This window comes from Coregonus lavaretus (genome assembly GCF_964263955.1).
Source record: "Coregonus lavaretus genome assembly, chromosome: 14".
NCBI lineage: Eukaryota > Metazoa > Chordata > Actinopteri > Salmoniformes > Salmonidae > Coregonus > Coregonus lavaretus.
Window position 1 is genome coordinate 29608610 of NC_140001.1, and position 20984 is coordinate 29629593.

The 20984-nt window shown below is 42.9% G+C and overlaps 1 protein-coding gene across 3 annotated transcripts; it reads left to right on the top strand.

Annotated features, from left to right (window-relative positions):
- Positions 1-251: 251 nt before the first annotated feature.
- LOC311141234 (ubiquitin carboxyl-terminal hydrolase 30-like) lies at positions 252-8855 on the top strand. 3 transcript variants are annotated; one of them, XM_084176497.1, is made up of 13 exons: positions 252-329; positions 4285-4394; positions 4506-4688; positions 4884-4987; positions 5162-5260; positions 5396-5441; positions 5525-5619; positions 5731-5790; positions 6019-6105; positions 6236-6316; positions 7027-7249; positions 7491-7599; positions 7739-8855. In XM_084176497.1, exons 2-13 carry the CDS (start codon positions 4292-4294, stop codon positions 7977-7979), a joined length of 1431 nt encoding a protein of 476 aa, XP_084032623.1. In that variant the 5' UTR covers positions 252-329; positions 4285-4291; the 3' UTR covers positions 7980-8855. The 3 variants fall into 3 exon arrangements, with proteins under 3 accessions (XP_084032623.1, XP_084032622.1, XP_084032621.1); XM_084176496.1 differs by having other exon boundaries at positions 297-360; positions 7739-8059; XM_084176495.1 differs by lacking the exon at positions 252-329 and adding an exon at positions 521-598 and having other exon boundaries at positions 7739-8059.
- The last annotated feature ends 12129 nt before the right edge of the window (positions 8856-20984 follow it).

A 20984-nucleotide genomic window follows, 5' to 3' on the forward strand; every position in this document is an offset into this window, starting at 1 on the left:
GTTATGCTAGCAAGAGGTTGCATAGCAACAGCATCAACTTCCGGTAGACATGCGAAGCGCTAGTACGCTCAACTGAAAGGATACCGTTCGTTTACAGTATACTAAAATGAACTAATAGTATGTAGTATATACTCATTAAGTATACCAGTGATGGGTATTCGAACACAGCAGAAATATGTTTTGGCGATGACGCCTGCGAACATAACTGACTTCTGGTACGGCTATGTGTATGGTCCGTCAAAAATCAAAATACTCCAAATGTATGTTCCATTACTCTAGGTCAGAGAATATCCCGTTGTGCAGACCAACGACATCTGAAAAGCTTATTCGTGAGTTCTGGTACTCTGGATCCATAGTCAGGTCAGACCTGAATGTTTTAAAACGCCTTGCTTTTCGTGATTTAAAATGTGTGACTGTGTCGGGGTTTAGCAAAGTGTAGTCAATAAACCGCACCGATTGCTCTTTCTTACTGCGCAGCGTGAACGAAATGTTTAAGTGGCGCACACGTAAACAAACCAGCCAAAAGCAGCTGCTACTAGCCAGCAAGCTCGAGGACTGTTGCGTTGCATCGGTTATGGGAATGCCATTGGATGGATCTGTAAGCAAACATCCAACATGTTTTAGAGAAGCACAGGTGCATCGTTTCGCAGTAGAGGATGTCAAAAAGAGAGAGCAAGCTAGCAGTAGCTAACGAACGTTATCCAGATCTGCGGGTCAACCCGATGGGACAGCCTGCGTTGGCTGGTTAACATGTCTCGTGTCGGGCTTATTCGACTCTTAATTAATTAGGAATTAGCCAGCTCTCCAGTTACAACGTTAGACCAGTACTACTGTAGCGTTGTCATTAATTATTGCTGGTGAAAGGGATCAACAGGGGGACTTAAAGACAATGTATGTATTATCTGAAAATGTGGTAGGAGGCTCCGTATGGAGGGTGTGACGCAAGCGGAGCCTCTGGAGGCACGCAGAGGCCAAGTTGAGCTCAGTACCGCACCGCCGAGCGCCTCCCAAATTTTGTAACAATGTTAAGGGCTCTGTATAGCTCCGCGTTGACATTATTGGTTGAGGGTAGGTGGAGGCGGGATGTCCTGTATAAACACAAACTCACTTCCTGATCTAGAAGTGTTGGAAAGATTGCTGATTTTAGCATGTAAATCTTGGTGGGGCAACCCCCCCGAATGCATGCCAGCAAAGCCACAATACAACACTAAACAATACATGAATTGCACTATAACGTTGACAAACGGTGCCCACAAACTGTTAGGGCCTACATAAAGCTGTCCCAACACCTTTAAAAAAAAACAAAAAAAAAAACGTACGACTGCTACACCTGGCTATCAGCAGAACCTTGTCTGGCAGCGAAACAGTTTATTCAGCCTCTTTTACTGCCTTTAAAAAAAAACATAGCTGATATGGCTGACTTGCTTAAACAAATGTGGTTTCTACTGACAATTGAGATGTACGAACTATGGCATAAGGGGATGCCAAGCGGATAAGAGGCAATCCGTAATTTAGATTAAGACATTAATGAGCGAGCTAGGACGGATGTAGTCAATATAACTATTTGTTCAGCACTTTTGAAATGTACAGCGACAGAATTCAGAACATGGGCCGTTCTTACAGTGTTCTCCCTGTACACCAAGTCAGAACTGTATGATAAATAAAGGGGGCATATAAGCAGACAATGAAAGCTCTTACAATATTTGATGATTACATTTCTCTAAAACAGGTTATAGGCTACATGTGCACCACCAAGTCAGAAAAGTAGGCAAACTTAAGAGGGGAAAATAGACTAAATTATTAGGGTGAGGCACATGGGCTACTAACAGCTTACTGCACAACATACGCGCGGCGGCCCTTTGTGGGCAAATGTTTCATCAAACTTTGGCATTCTCTGGATTTATGGTGCTTTCAAGACAACTGGGGACTCTGAAAAAAACAAGGTTGAATCATGATGAAGTCAGTGATCTTCAGGTCGTAGCTCTAGAAAGAGGCCCGAGTTCCCGACTTACAATTTCGAGTTGGATGACCGTTCAAAACGTATTTTCCCAGTCGGAGCTAGTTTTTTCCTGAGTTCCCAGTTGTCTTGAACTCACTGAAGTCAGATTTTACAGTTCTGAGTTATCAGTTGTTTTGAGCACGGCAGAAATCATGCTGGATTGACAGCATGGCCAATGTTGAATGTTTATCATTTTAAGCTTGTAAAAGAGAACCTTATACTGAGAATTGGGACCACACACCCATTCCATTGAATAGCAGGCTAGTGATTGCTTTGCAATGCTTGCAGTTAGCCACTGATCCCTTCTAAACCACTCATTGTTGAATTTGCGATTTCCAACTTGTTGTGTAATGTTTATGTCCAATGGCCAATGAGCACCGATACGTTTTATCTATAATTTCTCTTCATATGACAAGGATTAAAAAGGAATTGCCAGCAGATTGTCGACTTCATTCATGATGATGACTGCTAGCTAAGATTTTGAAAGTATGATGTTGACATGATCAGTCCAATCAAAGCTACTGTAGATATAACGTGATTTGACGTCATTTTATCTGTGGCCAATGACCTTGAGCCTTCTTGGATGGGCACTTCTAATGTAACTCTATGGCAGCTCCCAAGGGGCTTGAATTTTCGAGCTCAACACTTAGATTTGGCAGTGACGTGGTGTCCCCATGAGTGACAGAACACTGAGCCAATCACGGCTCAACTAGAGAACATTACCAACCCCTACGCTCCGTATTTTCTGCTGGCTGCCCCACCACCACAGAAAGCACTGAGCTTGGCTGAAACACCTGCATTTTGGAGCTGCCTTACTCAAGAAAGCAAAAAAGAAACCATGTTTGTATGGAGGCTTTATTAACGCAATGATTTTTTGATTTTTTTTTACATTGTTTGCAAACTGATATGTGACACATATTAATGCAAAAATAACATGCAAAACAGGCAACCCCCCCCTTTTTTATTTTATTTGTTTGAAAATATGTGGGGCTCAAAACAGGTGGGACTCTGAATGACGGGTCACCACTGCTCAGAAGGTTCAAAAGATCTAAGGGCAGGACATACTGAGTCAGCATTTGTAGTGCAGGAATGTGGGGTGGAAGTCAGGAAACGTATTACAGATCATCTGGCTGTATATACGGCGGAGCTGATGGCCATACTGTTGGCCTTGCAGTGGGTGGAGGAAGTTAAGCCAGACAGAGTAGTTATTTGCTCTGATTCATGTGCAGTATTAATGAGTCTCCAGTCCTATAGCTCACGTAGCAGACAAGACCTGCTTTATGAGGTGCTACAAACCCATGGCAGGATTAGACAGATGGGTATACAGATAAGATTTACTTGGATATTGAGTCGTTTCACCTTACCGTCCGAAGGGAATGCATGCAGCTGGCTATAGACTTGTCCTATCCCCTGTGGACTTGTTTGTACATAAAATGTCCTCCATTCAGGCTGCAAAGGCGTCGATTTCCTCCTTGACTCGATTTAATGGCGAGAAGATGGAGAAAAAACAGGACAAATATGCATACTTTCTTTTATGAAACACCATTTTCCACCACCATTCTAGAGTGGCTAATGCTAATTCCTGATGTTGCGCCCAATGAAAGGTTGCGCCCACATCGGAATTTTGGGAAAAAAACTAGCTCAGACTAGGAAAAATCTATTTGAACAGTCATCCAACTCAGAATTCCAACTCTGGAACTCGGTCCTCTTTCTAGAGCTCCAACTTTACGACCTGAAGATTTTTATTTTTATTTATTTATTTATTTAACCTTTTTAACTAGGCAAGTCAGTTAAGAACAAATTCTTATTTACAATAACGGCCTACACCGGCCAAACCCGGACGACGCTGGGCCAATTGTGCGCGGCCCTATGGGACTCCCAATCACGGCCGGTTGTGATACAGCCTGGAATCGAACCAGGGGGTCTGTAAGATCACTGACGTCATGATTTGACCTCGTATTTTTCAGAGTTCCCAGTTGTTTTGAACGCGGCACTAGGCATTAGCCACTCTAGGATGGTGGTGGAAAACTTTTTTCCCGAATCGAGAACGAAGAAAGTATTGCCAAGACCAGGTTAGTTAAAAAATATATGGCGCCATCTTCCATATAAGCCATAACGTCGACTATGGATATCGACATTACAAGCCGTAACTACTGCTTTGGCTACATTCGATTTTGATAGCTATAGGACATGCAATCTATTCAGAGTAAGTAAAGGGAAACACATGTCCAACAGTTCAGCCTCGGCTGTGTCAATAATATGTATCACTTTGGAATATTTTTCAGGAACAAAATGATGAAAAATTGGGGAGTTATTGGTGGAATAGTGGCTGCCATGGCTGCTGGAGTATATGTCCTGTGGGGTCCAATTACAAACCGCAAGAAAAGGCAGAAAGGTAAGCTTGCCCAGTGTCTGTGTAAGCAGTTCAAGTGGGGGTCACTTATGTTATATAGGTGGATGGTTATGAGGGCCACTGAATGTATACTAACAAAAGTCTCCACCATAGGCATGGTTCCAGGCCTGCTGAACCTGGGAAACACCTGCTTCATGAACTCTCTGCTCCAGGGCCTGGCAGCCTGCCCTTCCTTCATCAAATGGCTGGAGGAGTTTACTAGCCGCAAATGTGTGTCAGAGGATGAGCCAGAGAAGGACCCCAAGCTTTCTATAACTCTCCTGCAGCTTCTCAAAGGTAGTGTTCTGTGATGGGCAGAGAAGGAATCTGAATCCCTGTTCACTCAATTGTTAGACTCTGTGTTTGCGACCCAAATAGCACCCTATACCGTACGTAGTGCATACATTTTGACCAGGGCCCTTGTAGTGCACTATATAGGGAATAGGGTGCCATTTGGGATGCAAGCCGGACAGTGCAGTCTTTGATTTGCAGCACTGTCAAACGACGACTCTGGGCAGGAGGATGTTCTGGATGCAGGGTGTCTGGTGGAGGTCCTCAGACTCTACAGGTGGCACATCACTTCCTTTGAGGAGCAGGTGAGTTATCCTTACTTGTCTAAGCATCAGCTAGCAGTTTTTCCACAACGTTTAATTGAAGTCAAAATGATTGTCTTAAATCTGTTACCCATAAGAATTCTGCTCCCCCATCCACGTTGAAAACAAATTGAAAGGCAATTTGTTTAATCTCTCGTCCCTGTTTACTTTTCTTAGGATGCCCATGAGTTCTTCCATGTCCTCACCTCCTCTCTGGAGGAGGAGCTAGACCGACAGCCCAAAGTCACCCACCTCTTTGACATTCAGTCCCTTGAGGTAAGTTGCTCTCATCCTTCCCCTTCCTCTAACACTCACAGCTGCTAAGCTATGTCTCTTTCAGTATAGTGTGTATTTGATGCAAGCTAATTGTATTTTTGCCTTCTGACTATATTGTTTTGTTTTTGCCATCAGAGCCTCCCAGATAAAGACGAGTTGACCTTGAGCTGCAGGAGTCGAGGTGAGGAGGTAAATAGTGGTGTGGAATATTTTACTAGAGAAGTAGGTTTTGGCAAAATATGAAAACCACTTTTGCTCTTCCAGGCCCTCTTCATCCTATACGAAGTCCTTGGAAGTTTCCACATCCTTTCCACGGCTGCCTAACAAGCAACATGGCATGCAAGCGTTGCGAACAACGGGTGATACAAATATATATTTTTCATATCACGTGAATATTGGAAATATTTAGCAGTGTACTGTCATTAAATCAGCGGTTTGTTTGTGCCATTAATTCCCTTTCTTGTTCGCAGAGTCCAGTGCGCTATGACTCTTTCGACAGCCTCTCCTTATCCATCCCTTCGACGCAATGGGTAAGCAGAATGGGTGACAAGAAGAAAAATACATTAAGGAAACCTACAAATCATTAAGGGGAAGGTTTTCCTTGTACCGCTGGTGGTACAAATACCGTTGATATGTGTACACCAAGGACACAGGAGCAAAAGCTTGTACAAGTTAGGAAAACCTTTTTTTACACTACCGTATGTAAATAGCGTGTGAGCTACAGTGTGCTGAGGACTGATTGAGTATATTTCCCTTAGGGCCGGCCTGTCTCTCTGGATCACTGTCTCCAGCATTTGATCTCTTCAGAGACCATTAAAGAGGTGGAGTGTGAAAACTGCACCAAGGTACTAGTCTTCACTTTAATTTGGTTGGTGTGTTAGTTAAGAAAAGGGTACTGTACATCTGTGAGCTTATGGGTATGTTACTATTGGAGCTTTGGACTGAACCTTGTTTTGACATCCTCTCTCCCATCAGCTTCAACAAGGAGCCTTAGTGAATGGGCAGGTCCTGGAAAGCCAGAGGACAACCTTCATCAAACAGCTTAAACTGGGAAAGGTAATGGTGCTTAATGTTAATGGCAGTTCAACTCAACCAATGTCTTTCCCACTAAATACAGTGTGACCTACTTCATCATATGTGAAACAAGCGCTGTGTACCAAATGCTTCACTGCCCCTGCACACAGCACTATCAGATGCTTTTTTGTATTTGGCTTCAGCATATGATCCTTGTTCTCTGTTATTATGCCATATAAACATTAGGAACACCTGCTCTTTCCATTACATAGACTGACCAGGTGAATCCAGGTGAAAGCTATGATCCCTTAATGGTATAACCTGTTAAATCCACTTCAATCAGTGTAGATGAAGGGGAGGAGACAGGTTAAAGAAGGATTTTCAAGCCTTTCAGAGGGTGGGTGAATGGGTAAGACAAAATATTTAAGTGCCTTTGAACAGGGTATGGTAGTAGGTGCCAGGAGCACCGGTTTGAGTGTGTCAAGAACTGCAACGCTGCTGGGTTTCTCACGCTCAACAATTTCCCGTGTGTATCAAGAATGGTCCACCACCCAAAGGACATCCAACCAACTTGACACAACTGTGGGAAGCATTGGAGTCAATATGGGCCAGAATCCCTGTGGAACGCTTTCGACACGAATTGAGGCTGTTCTGAGGGCAAAAGGGGGTGCAATTCAAAATTAGGAAGGTGTTCCTAATGTTTTGTGCACTCAGTGTATATGACGTTGTGTTTGTGTGACTCCTCCCTCTAGCTCCCCCAGTGTCTCTGTATCCACCTGCAGAGACTGACATGGTCCAATGAGGGCACTCCCATAAAGAGACAGGAACATGTCCATATCTCAGAGTACCTGGCTATGGACCACTACAAACACTGCGCCACCATTCAGAGGCTCCAACGCATCAACTGTACTCTGAAAACCATTAAAGCAGAGGACTGGGGAGAGGCTGTGGATAAGACCACTCCCAATGCCAAAGGTAGGGTGAAATCTCTTAAACTGTCTTCCTGGGACCAAATGGCTTATCTTATGACCTCATGTTACTTTTTTAGCTAGAGGACTGAACTTCCATGAGTAACTGGAAATTGGCCACAGATGGTTTTTGATTCCTCAAAAGGACAGAAATACTCAAAATTACACTCAATGTACTTGTTGTTTTATAGACACTTGAAAAGTCCTCATACAACAGTAAGATGATACTGTATTGTACTTATTTTCAGATGTAGAACACCATAACAACAACAAGCCTCTGTCCAATGGAACCTGTTTGTCTGTCTTTCTCCACTCTCCTGGACTCAGCCCACAGCGCAACCTCCCATATAACTACAGGTAAACAAAACCTGACCTCATCTTTAACAGCACTCATATCAATAAAGAATGACCAATATTTCCAAATCAGATCAATTCAATTGGAATTATTTTGTGTGTCCTCTGATAATACTGTTTGATGCACAATGTCTCTCCACAGCTCCTCAGAGTACCTCTTCCAACTGATGGCTGTGTTGGTTCACCATGGTGACATGCACTCAGGACACTTTGTCACATACCGCCGTTGCCCACCCTCGTCCAGCAGCCCCTCTCCATTCAGCTCCCAGTGGCTGTGGGTGTCAGACGACTCAGTACGCAAGGCCAGCCTGCAGGAGGCGCTCTCCTCCAACGCCTACCTGCTCTTCTATGAGAGGGTTAGATGTCTACGGTCGGAGGAGTAGAGCCCCAGAGCAGAGCCAGCTCTACCCACCCATACCACCACTACCATGTGTGCCACAGAAAACACTTTCCCCTCAGAAGTGTAGTTCTCCAGCCCTATGTCTACCTGTAGGATTGTGCTTTAACAGTACTGAAGATTATGCTGCTCTACTTTTATCTCCTCTCATATTAAAATCATGAATGTCTCTCGTCTTTTACAGAGACTTAGGAGCCTTTTAGATCCCAGAGATTGCCGACCTACATCTCAGAATAACTGCTAGTTGTCCTTTCTCTTTTCTCAAAATATTTGAGTTACTTCAACCAAGACATTTAAGGTTATCTTTTATTTTTGTAACTTTAGATCAGAAATGATTCAGTACACTGTCATAACGTGCAGGTGGTTTGGATAGTAGTCTAGCTGCACATTTGAGGACCAGGTACCATTGTGTAGAATCATTTCTGCAGTTGTTGCATAAGAACTCAAACTAATGTGTATATTGTCATTTTTGTTCCTAAATGATAATATTGAAGCAACATGTAGTTTTACAACTGTTTTATAGAGCAGTGGAATTGGAATTGATAGAAATCTTAACTAATTTACCCCAAATGGTCCAAATATTGTCTGATTTGCTATTGATTCAAGTTGTGGTTGCAAAGTGTGTATGACTACAAAATCGAAAATACTTTATTGCTCAACATGCGTACCACTTGTTATAAATACTGCCATTTACTCACTCTCCTCCCAGCATTACATTAGGATGCAACCTCTAAATAACCCTCTATACCCGTTTGCTGATCAATTTGCACTAATGTATGTGTGTGATCTGTCAAGAAGTTGATTGTTTTCATAGATTTCAATTATATAAAAATACAAATCTATAAGTAAAGAGTTACCACATGACTGATTTGTATGAATTGGACCTTGAACAAAGATGCATTCAGAAACGAGTTTAATTAATATTGCAGTGATCCCAACCCCTGATGTGGGTGTAGTGATTAAGACAGTACGTCCCAACTGACCTTGTCTGACCCTCATTTCTTGGAGGATGAGTCTGAAGGTGAGGTTCATGCGGGATGTGAGGAGCCTCTTGCGGGGTGGCAGGCTGTGGTACTGGTGGGTGAGTTCATAAGAAGCAGGCTTCCATGGGCCAGTTCCAGCTTCACCGAGTTGATCTGCCGTCTGTGTTTTCCCCGTGGCTCTCTGGCTGCGTCTAGATAGGCAGACAAATTCTTATTTCTTTCCCCACTAATTGATGTTTTGACCAATCACATAAGAGCTCTTAACATCTGATCTTTTTCAGATCTGATCTGATTGGTCAAAAGGCCAATTAGTGAAAAAAATATCAGAATTGGGCTGCTTGTGCAGCTTCTGTGTCTGAAGACAAAGTCCCGGGCCGCCCCGAGGGATATGGAGGCAGAGGGGCTCCTGTTCACTCATCACGGTGCTCACCCATGTGATCATGTCCATCTCTGTACCTGAGAAAACCAGGAGAAGCTTGCCTTCAATGGAATCACACTCTCACAGTCCTGTACATGGAATCACACTCTCACAGTCCTGTACATGGAATCACACTCTCACAGTCCTGTACATGAAATCACTCACACACAGTCCTGTACATGGAATCTCACACACACTGTCATGTAGAGGTAAAATCTTCTACAGCAGTGTAGACAGACTCACCTGTTGATCAGGACGAATGCATGTGTCCAAAATCATGGGCATTAATATGGAGTTGGTCCCACCTTTGCTGCTATAACAGCCTCCACTCTTCTGGGAAGGCTTTCCACTAAATGTTGGAACATTGCTGCGGGGACTTGCCTTGTTAATTTGTGGAATTTCTTTCCTTAATGCGTTTGAGCCAATCCATTGTGTTGTGACAAGGTAGGGTGGTATACAGAAGATGGCCCTATTTGGTAAAAGACCAAATCCATATTATGGCAAGAACAGTTCAAATAAGCAAAGTGAAACGACAGTCCATCATTACTTTAAGACATGAAGGTCAGTCAATATGGAACATTTCAAGAACTTTGAACGTTTCTTCAAGTGCAGCCGCAAAAACCATCAAGCACTATGATGAAACTGGCTCTCATGAGAACCGCCACAGGAATGGAAGACCCAGAGTTACCTCTGCTGCAGAGGATAAGTTCATTAGAGTTACCAGTCTCAGAAATTGCAGCCCAAATAAATGCTTCACAGAGTTCAAGTAACAGACACATCTCAACATAAATTGTTCAGAGAGGACTGTGTGAATGTCGAACTGCTGCAAAGAAACCACTACTGAAGGACACCAATAAGAAGAAGAAGAGACCTGCTTTGGCCAAGAAACACGAGCAATAGACATTCGGTGGAAATTTTGTCCATTGGTCTGGAGTCCAAATTAGAGATTTTTGTTTCAAACCACTGTGTCTTTGTGAGACGCGGTGTGGGTGAACGGATGATCTCCGCATGTGTAGTTCCCACCGTAAAGCATTGAGAAGGAGGTGTGATGGTGTGGGGGTGCTTTGCTGGTGACACTGTCTGTGATTTATTTAGAATTCAAGGCACACTTAACCAGCATGGCTACCACAGCATTCTGAAGCGATACGTCATCCCATCTGGTTTGGGCTTAGTGGGACTATCATTTGTTTTTCAACAGGACAATGACCCAACACACCTCCAGGCTGTGTCAGGGCTATTTTACCAAGAAGGAGCGTGATGGAGTGCTGCATCATATGACCTGGCCTCCACAATCCTCCGACCTCAACCCAATTGAGATGGTTTGGGATGAGTCGGACGGCAGAGTGAAGGAAAAGCAGCCAACAAGTGCTCAGCATATGTGGGAACTCCTTCAAAACTGCTGGAAAACCATTCCAGGTGAAGCTGGTTGAGAGAATGCCAAGAGTGTGCAAAGCTGTCATCAAGGCAAAGGGTGGCTATTTGAAGAATCTCAAATATACAATATTTTAATTTGTTTAACACTTTTTTGTTTACTACATGATTCCATATGTGTTATTTCATAGTTTTGATGTCTTCACTATTATTCTACAATGTAAAACATTAAGAAAAACCCTTGAATGAGTAGGTGTGTCCAAACTTTTGACTGGTACTGTATCAGTTTGCAAACAATGGAGAAAAAAAATATTGAGTTAATAAAGCCCCATACAAACATGGTCTCTTTTTTTCCTTTCTTGAGTAAGGAACCTCCAAAATGCAGGTGTTTCAGCCTAGTTCAGTGCATTCTGTGGTGGTCTCAGTCAGCGGCAAATACAGAGCATAGGGGTTAGTAATGTTCTCTAGTTGCGCCTTGATTGGCTCAGTGTTCTGTAACTCATGGGGACACTACATCACCGCAAAATCTACGGGGAGAGCTCAAATTCAAGCCCCTTGGGTGCTGCCATAGAGTTACATTAGAAGTGCCCATCCAAGAAGGCTCAAGGTCATTGGCCACAGATAAAATTACGTCAAATCACGTTATATCTACCGTAGCTTTGATTGGACTGATCATGTCAACATCATACTTCCAAAAGCTTAGCTAGATAGCTAGACAAGCAGTCATCATCATGAATCACGTCGACAATCTACTGGAAAATCATTTTCAATCCTTGTCATATGAAGAGAAATTATAGATAAAACATATCGTTGCTCATCGGCCATAAACATAAGTTGGAAATCGCAAATTCAACAATGAGTGGTTTGGAAGGAATCAGTGGCTAACTGCAAGCTTTGCAAAGCAATCACTAGCCTGTTATTCAGTGGAGAGGGTGTGTGGTCCAAGTCTGAGTTGAAGGGTCTCTTTTCCAAGGTAAAAATAATAAACATTCACTCTCAACAGACCATCGGCCAGAAAAGGTTGAATACATTGGCATGACTTCTGCCGCGTTCAAAACAACTGGAAACTCGGAACTGGGAAATCTCAGACTTCAGTGAGTTCAAGACAACTGGGAACTCTGTAAAAAACGAGCTCTGACTGGGAAAATACGTTTTGAACGGTCATCCAACTCGGAATTCCAAGTTGGGAACTCGGGCCTCTTTCTAGAGCACTGACGTCATGATTCGACTTTGTTTAGCTAACTAGATAACTACACGAATGATGAGCTAATGTAACTAGGTAGCTAAACGTTAGCTAAATATTCCTGCCCTGGTGGGCTAACATTAGCTATCATGTCACCACTTGGAAAAGTGACTACACGAACGGTGAGCTATTAACTATCTGGCTAGCTAGCTCACAAAGGACTTGTGGGCTCAATGTTTTTCCATACAAATCACGAACGTTTTTGTTCCACGAGTGCATTTGTTGTACATTACTAATCAAATTTCCCGAGAACTCAGTTATACTGTACATGTCAGCAGGGATGGAAATTAAGCTAGCCCGAGTCTAGTACTTTTCAGACTGGGCTAGTAGACAATGTGCCAAACTAGCCTGACACAGCAGTGAAATGGCGAGTACAACATTTGCCAAACTAACCTGACACAGCAAACATTGCAAGCCACATACCTCGATTTTTACATTCAGGTCCTAAATCTGTGGCTTGCGATGTTTGCTGTGTCAGGTTAGTTTGGCACATCCCTGCATGTCAGTCCCTTTCAGAAGATCCCCCTATCACTGTTGGTCCTCCTCAGTGACCTCAAGGCTGAGGGTTTTAACTTTCCTCTTGAGAATTAGAATCAGAAGTACAGTCATATAGCTCATCGCAATACATGAAACTACAATACAGGCTGGATGTCAAAACAAATTCAGTTCTGAATGACAATAGATTTTTAGATTCATTCTCATCAATGACAACATTCTAGAACTGAGTTATCACTCATCGAAGTCTGGTATCCAGGGTAATCTGGTTAATGATTATGTAATTTATTAAGTGGCTCTTTCCTTGTAGAATGTTGACAGCTGTATAGAACACATTGTATTGCTAAGATGCTCAAACTTAACTTAATAGCTACACTCACCGACACAGGATATCCCACATGCTGGCCCTGACCAAACCGATAAGTTGCCCCTCTGTAGCTGCACTTCTCCCCATGGCCAGACTTCTAGTGGTCTTCTGCCCTTTTAATGCCCTTATGCTCATCCTTGAAAAATGCCATAAGGTGTGAAATAGACACCAAAGTCGACATACTGTACAAACAATTATCTAGGCTAAGTAAAACAAAAATGTTTTTCTGATCTTCTGCTAGCTAAAGTGTAGTCAGTGGCTATCTAAGACAGAGAAAGGGGAGGTAAGAAGTTAATGGATTGGGCACAAAGGTCTCTGATCGCACACTGGTGAACCATCGCAGACAGTGTTGGCTAGAGATTATGTACAGGAGCATTTTTAATTTTTTTGAGTAAATTGAGAACTCACCTTGTATGAGAGAGAATTACATGGCTATCAAAACATCACACCAGGGTAAGCCTACACGAAACAGACCTTAAATGAAGTAGTTCTAAAATCCCAGACGCAAAAATGAATAGGGAAAAAACTACTGGAACCATTACCGGGATTTACCGCTAGGTTTTATGGGTATTATGACACTTCCACTGTGCCAGACTATACTGCCTTCAGGCCACTAGAGGCCTCTATCATTCTATATGGGTTTGAATGGGATCATTATTAGCTAGCTAGTTAGCTTGCAGTGGTCTTTCTGGTTATCTTGTCACTTGTCAGATGTTACACTAGCTATACAACAACTACTACTGATCACTCTTAATAAAGAAATGCATGTGTTTTTACTCAATAAAAAAAAATAATCAAGGTTGGGTAGGTTACTTTCGAAATGTAATCTGTTAATTTTACTAGCTAGGCTACCTGTCCAAAATTGTAATCGGTAATGTCATTTTGGGATTACCCAAACTCAGTAACTTTCCCTTTAAAGAACAACTGCCCCTAAAAACAACTAATCCCTTTGAAACCAGCCTATGTTTAAAATTAACTATAAAGTGTAAATAGGATAATTTTGGTAATAAAGTCTGTCTTGTCTAAAACGGAGTTTGGAACCTCAGTGCGTCACAAAGAGTCAATTAATGTTGGGTTTGGATTGCAATTATGTAAACGGCTGGGAACCCGAGGACTGTGAAATGGCGGAAGCAGAAGTGTTGTTTGAAACTGAAAGCACGTCGAGTACAGTTAGCGCGAAAGATGAGTGGACAACAGTGAAGTCCAAGAATGGAACAAATGTTTTGTTTTTTGGATAAGGATGTTTATTTGGGAAACCCTTTTGAAGTCACAAGGATGGTGAAAAAGGCGTTGGGAAAAGTGGATGCAGTCAAAGTAACCAGGAGTGGTATGGTGTTGATATGGTGTGTATCTAAAGAGCAAAATGAGCGTGCATTGTGGCTTGCGAAATTATCTACGCATGAAGTGAACAGCTTTGATTTTCAGACAGGGCACCGGTAAAAGGTGTTATCTCTGGCGTCCCGTTGGACATCATTATATCTGCAGCCAATTCGCTTTTGGGCCTCCAAGACTTAACGGCAGAAGCACTGCAAGGACTACTGTCGCCAGGAAATGTCCCGCCATCACAGGATCCTTCTGAGCCTGTGTAGGGACCTGATTAAAACAGAAAAGCAGACTGATTTAGTTTAATTAACATTTTGTTACTGATAGTTTGTTGAATTTATTTTTTTAATTTTTTGGATCCATATTATCCACCTGTACAGTAGGTGGCGGAATGCACATATAATTGTTGCGAACGCCATTATACCAAAGAAGAATTGTCAACAAATCATGCCCCCTTTTGCCAATCTATATGTGCAAATTCCCCCACCGCCCACTTCGCTACCCTTCATTGAATGGGGCTCCGTTGTTTCATCGCACCCAACGCATTCAAAGGATCATGGCCTTTTTAGACTGAAAAGCCGATTTTGGAGGCACTTGGAATGGGGGCTATGTTTTGTGTAGGCTTACGACTCCAGGTAAGGTGCTGATTGTATGGAGATTGTGACAGCCGGTTAAATGGTGTCCCTAGACCAGGCAAGAACTAGATGTATGTCAGGAGAAGTGCAGTACTATCATAAGGAGAGTTATACTTGGAATACGGAGGGGAAAAAGAGAGGCAGAGGAGGTCTAAGAGAGAGAGGGGAGGAAGAGGGTGAGCTTGAGTCAGTTAAAAATGGCAGGAAAAAAGGGAGATGGTTTGTTTAAAGAAGAATGGTAGAAAGTGTAAGCAGAGTGAGTTGAAGACAGGAGGAGAAATGGAAGTGAATGAGGGCGAAGTATCGGAGGTGGTAGGGGTGAAGTTCTCGGAGCCCGAGGTTTGCACCGAGGGTCAGAATAAAGATGAGTCTGTGACAGTAGGAGTGAAACTTTTGGCTGATCCATTTGTGGTTTCAGGGTGGGTGAAAACAGAGTTGGGTCCTGTGGAATCGGTGCTCCGTGTTAAACGAATGGGGGCAAGAGATGTGAATTGTTTTGCTCTCAAGAAAAGGACGCTATTGAAAGGCATGATTACAGGGGTAGCGGTAAATGTGAAAGCTGACCAATTGAAGGGGAAGAGTCCCGGTGTTTGTAATGCTCGTTGTTTGGTGCGACGCAGACAGGGTGGCGTGAGTGGAGAAACAGAAGAGTCATTGTCTGTTCTTTTGAGTTTTGATGTTGAGTCTTTGCCCAACAATGTGATGTTATGATATATAAGTTATCCGGTACGAGCTTTTGTGCCGAATACATTACGTTGTTACAGGTGTCAAGCTTATGGGCATGTGGCAGCAGTGTGTAGGAGGGAGGTTCCTAGGTGTGAGAAGTGTGCAGAAGGGCATGAGATAAAGGAATGTGTAGCATTGGGGAAATTAGTGGTATGTGTTAATTGTAGTGGTGCACATGGGGCTGGGGATCCAAAATGTCCGGTGCGAGAGAGGCAGGATGAGGTTTCCAGGGTTAGACTAGTGCAGAAGTTGTCATATGCTGAGGCAGTGAAGAAAGTAGAGGAAGATGGGTCAAGGGGGAGGGATCCTGAGAGGAGTGGTGTGAGTAGTAGATCTGTACCAGTACAGAGGGATAAACCAACAAGTGATATACAGTTGAAGTCGGAAGTTTACATACACTTAGGTTGGAGTCATTAAAACTTGTTTTTCAACCACTCCACAAATTTCTTGTTAACAAACTATAGTTTTGGCAAGTTGGTTAGGACATCTACTTTGTGCATAACACAAGTAATTTTTCCAACAATTGTTTACAGACAGATTATTTCACTTATAATTCACTGTATCACAATTCCAGTGGGTCAGACGTTTACATACACTAAGTTGACTGTGCCTTTTAAACAGCTTGGAAAATTCCAGAAAATGTCATGGCTTAAGAAGCTTCTGATAGGCTAATTGACATCATTTGAATCAATTGGAGGTGTACCTGTGGATGTATTTCAAGGCCTACCTTCAAACTCAGTGCCTCTTTGCTTGACATCATGGGAAAATCAAAAGAAATCAGCCAAGACCATCCTTGGGAGAAATTTCCAAACGCCTGAAGGTACCACGTTCATCTGTACAAACAATAGTACACACACAGCCGTCATACCGCTCAGGAAGAAGACGTGTTCTGTCTCCTTGAGATGAACGTACTTTGATAGGAAAAGTGCAAATCAATCCCAGAACTACAGCAAAGGACCTTGTGAAGATGCTGGAGGAAATGGGTACAAAAGTACCTATATCCACAGTAAAACGAGTCCTATATCGACATAACCTGAAAGGCCGCTCAGCAAGGAAGAAGCCACTGCTCCAAAACCGCCATAAAAAAGCCAGACTATGGTTTACAACTGCACATGGGGACAAAGATCGTACATTTTGGAGAAAAAGGGGGATGGCGTGCAAGCCAAAGAACACCATCCCAACCGTGAAGCACGGGGGTGGCAGCATCATGCTGTGGGGGTACTTTGCTGCAGGAGGGACTGGTGCACTTCACAAAATAGATGGCATCATGAGGAAGGAAAATTATGTGGATATATTGAAGCAACATCTCAAGACATCAGTCAGGAAGTTAAAGCTTGGTCGCAAATGGGTCTTCCAAATGGACAATGACACCAAGCATACTTCCAAAGTTGTGGCAAAATGGCTTAAGGACAACAAAGTCAAGGTATTGGAGTTGGCATCACAAAGCCCTGACCTCAATCCTATTGAAAATGTGTTGGCAGAACTGAAAAAGCGTGTGCAAGCAAGGAGGCCTACAAACCTGACTCAGTTACACCAGCTCTGTCAGGAGGAATGGGCCAAAATTCACCCAACTTATTGTGGGAAGCTTGTGGAAGGCTACCTGAAACGTTTGACCCAAGTTAAACAATTGAAAGGCAATGCCAACAAATACTAATTGAGTGTATGTAAACGTCTGACCCACTGGGAATGTGATGAAAGAAATACAAGCTGAAATATCACTCTCTACTATTATTCTGACATTTAACATTCTTAAAATAAAGTGGTGATCCTAAGTGACCTAAGACAGGGAATTTTTACTAGGATTAAATGTCAGGAATTGTGAAAAAATAAGTTTAAATGTATTTGGCTAAGATGTATGTAAACTAACAACTTCAACTGTATGTTTCAGTAAGACTGGACTTTTTGCATTTATAGGAATGGTTATCAACTGTACTGCAGGGATGGAACGTAAGTCGCAGAAAGTAGAGGTTGTGGTGGCAGCTGCAGAGAGGTATTTGGGTGTGCGAGACATGACATCAGAAGAGTAACAGGTTGTGTTAAGTGGTGGTGTCCCATCCTTTCAGGCTGTTGGCCTGAAGAAGGACTATGTAGATTTAAATAGTGGAGTATGGTATTTATTTATTTAATTAAATGTTTTTATGTTTTGTGAGTGTAGTGTTAGATGGTAGGGTATTATTATTTATTTTTATTATTATTTATTTTTAAAGCAAAGTATAAGGGAGTTGCAACATTTGTTGGATGCCAACCGCCGTTAAACCTCATCAGAGAAGACTGAAAAACCCAATGCTGATTGACCATGCAATGAATGCTTCCAGCAGGATGCAAACAGTGTTGCCAACTTAGCGACTTTGTCACTATCTAGCGAGTATTCATACCCCTCTAGCGACACATTTTCAAAAAAAATCGACTAGCGACAAATCTATTGACTTTTTCTGGTGTTATTGGAGACTTTTGGAGACTCTGACGTGAAAGCATGTATCGTTCTTACTCTTCTCAACGAGCAGCGAGTGCAGTAACTCAGGTCACTATAAGAGGTCTCATGATGGCGGCCCAGTCCTCGCGTAGCAGTCCCTCCCAGCTGCAGTCAGAGCAGGAGATGTTCACCCCTCCGCGTCCAGACTGCAAATTAATCGCGCATGCGGGAAGCCGCCGCTGGCTTACATTCAGGGCGGGATGTAAATGTAAAATGTTCTTTGTCTAAAATAAATCACTGCACAAAAATAAATCGCTGCATTTGACTCACACAGCCTCAGTCACTTACTCACCTCGTCCACTGTGTGTGTGTGCCTCTCTGTGACATAAGCTAAACATCCAGCTGGATAGCTCATCATGTCTCAGTCTAAACTGTACACTCAAAAATACAGAAAGGAGTGGGAATCAAACCCTGAATTCAAAGGCTGGTTGAAGCCGTTTATTGGAGATGATACACGGGCATACTGCCTTTATTGTAATGCTGATTTGTACGCCAAATTTAGACTAAAAAATGTAGACTCAAAAACATACTCAAAAGGCAAAGCCTTATAACAGTTCCACCCAAAACAAGCTGCCATTTATGGTTTAAAAAATTGACTCTGCAAAAAAGGCTGAGGCCACCATGGCATTAGCTATCGCTGAACACTGTTCCATGCTGGCATGTGATCACATTGGAGAAGCATGTAGAGCTGCTTTCTCAGACTCCACTGCTGCTACCCACTTCAAAATGCACAGGACAAAGTGCACAGAAATGATTAACGGTGTTCTAGCACCTTACTTTCTGAAAAAGTTGGTTGCAGATGTGGGTGACCAGCATTTCAGCCTCCTCCTCGATAAGTCCACGGATGTAAGTGTTTCTAAGTACCTGGGGGTTGTGATAAGGTACTTTAGTGACACCAAGCAGACAATTGTATCAACATTTCTGGGGCTTGTTGAGTTGGAGGGAGGAGATGCCAAATCTATAGCCCGTGCTGTTGTGGCTTTCCTCTAAGTGTTGTCTTTAAAAAAGAGAAACTCCTGGGGATATGGACTGACAATGCCTCTGTTAATGACGGGGATTAACAATGGGGTCCATAAAGTGCTGAAGGAGGAGTATGGCCTCAGATCTGGTTCTTATTCGCTGTGTGTGCCACTCTCTGCAGCTTGCTGTAAGTCATGCTTCCAATGATACCATCCCCCGTAGTGTGGAGTACTTGGTACGAGAGACTTATAACTGGTTTTCAGTGTCTCCAAAGCGCAGGCAGGCCTACAAGGCCATATATGAGACCATCAACTGTGGGGAGAAACCTTTACAGATAACCAAGGTGTGTGCCACACGTTGGCTCTCCATTGAACCCGCGGTTTCACACAGTTTGGACCAGTGGGAGGAGCTTAGGCTGCATTTCGCAGTCACCAAGTCCAGTGAACACTGCTCCATGGCTGAGGTTTTATACTCCATGTACAGTGATCCTCAAAACATATTGTATCTGACTTTTTTGAAGTCAGTGCTGGGTGAGGTACAGTTGGCCATCAAGGCTTTTGAGGGAGAGCAAGTAGATCCTCTTAAGCTACTTGACAGCTTGGTTAGCCTGATCAAGTCTGTGAGCAGCAGGGTGCTGAATCCACTGGCAAATGTTGATGTACTCAAAGGGCCAATAGATGGATACATCAGTCCCAAACCGTACCTTGGTTACCTTTTTGAGCCAAAAGCAGCTGAGCTCCACCTTGCGCCTGAGAATGAAAACAATGTCCGAAAGCGGTGTGTAGCCTTCACCATCTCCCTCACTAATGAGTTGAGGGTGAGACTGCCGGACAACATCGAAGCATTGCAGTACATGTCAGTTTTCAATGTGGAGGAAACTCTAAAGCACAATAAGAGCCCTGGAGAAATAGAAAAAATAGCCAAGCTCCTTGGCTACTCCCCTGCAGAGATGGACAAGATTGTCCAGCAATGGCGTGCCATCCATCTTAGTAAATGGAATGAGACAAAAAACACACTGGGCTTCTGGAGTGAGATTTGGAAGTTCAGGGATGCAGCTGATATCAACCCGTTTCAAGAACTTGCCATGGCTGCTGTGTCTGTTGTCCTTGCCACACTCGAATGCTGAAGTCAAGAGATTATTCAGCCAGATGAGTGTGGTAAAAAGCAAACTTAGAAATCGGATGTCCTTTCAGACCCTTAACTCCATCCTGTACATTCGATATGGACTGAAGCTGTCTGGTGAGGCTTGCTATGAGCACCAGCTGTCTGATAATGTTTTGCAGGTTTTTGGCACATCAGCTGCTTACTCATTTAAGTCAGCTCCCTCAGTTGCTGAACCTGCCATAGAGAGCCTTGACCAAAATGACAAAGACCCACTCTTTCTGTGAGCCAGCACAGCCTGTGTGTGTGTGTGTGTGTGTGTGTGTGTGTGGAGGGGGGTCTGAAAAACAAATTAGGGCCAGACTAGTTACCATCATTTTCTCACATTGCCATTGACAGTTTTTTCTATTGTCTCTTTTTGGTCAATTTATATTGTTAATGTAGATTTTATACAAATAAATGTTTAAAATGTTATGGTTAAAAATGTTCATGTTTTACTGTGACTTGTTGTAGGCTCCTAAGTGGACCATAAGATTAAAAACAAAAACAAACTTAAGAAAAAAAAACGTAAAAAACTAAAAAATACTAAGTACCTCCACCAGAGTGTCTCTTTTGGGTCACTTTTGCCGGTCCCAAGCCCGGATAAAGGAGGTGGGTTGGAATTGTGACCTAAAAACAAAAACAAGAATCGACAGAAGAAAGTTAATTTGTAGTTCTAAACATATTTAGGGTGTTTTTTTACTCACTTTTTGTCTCTCCCACGACGTTATTCCTCTCTCCTACAGCATCCATCACAATTATATGCACATGGCCAATTATGCAAATTCGTGTTGCCATCATTTGGCGACTTTTAGGACAGCCAATAGCTACTTTCCTTACTGAGGAGTTGGCAACAC

Coding starts and splice junctions, on each gene's coding strand:
- LOC311141234 (XM_084176495.1), top strand. Junction 4,395..4,505: donor CCGCAAGAAAAGGCAGAAAG/GTAAGCTTGCCC, acceptor TCTCCACCATAG/GCATGGTTCCAGGCCTGCTG. Junction 5,442..5,524: donor CTTGAGCTGCAGGAGTCGAG/GTGAGGAGGTAA, acceptor TTGCTCTTCCAG/GCCCTCTTCATCCTATACGA.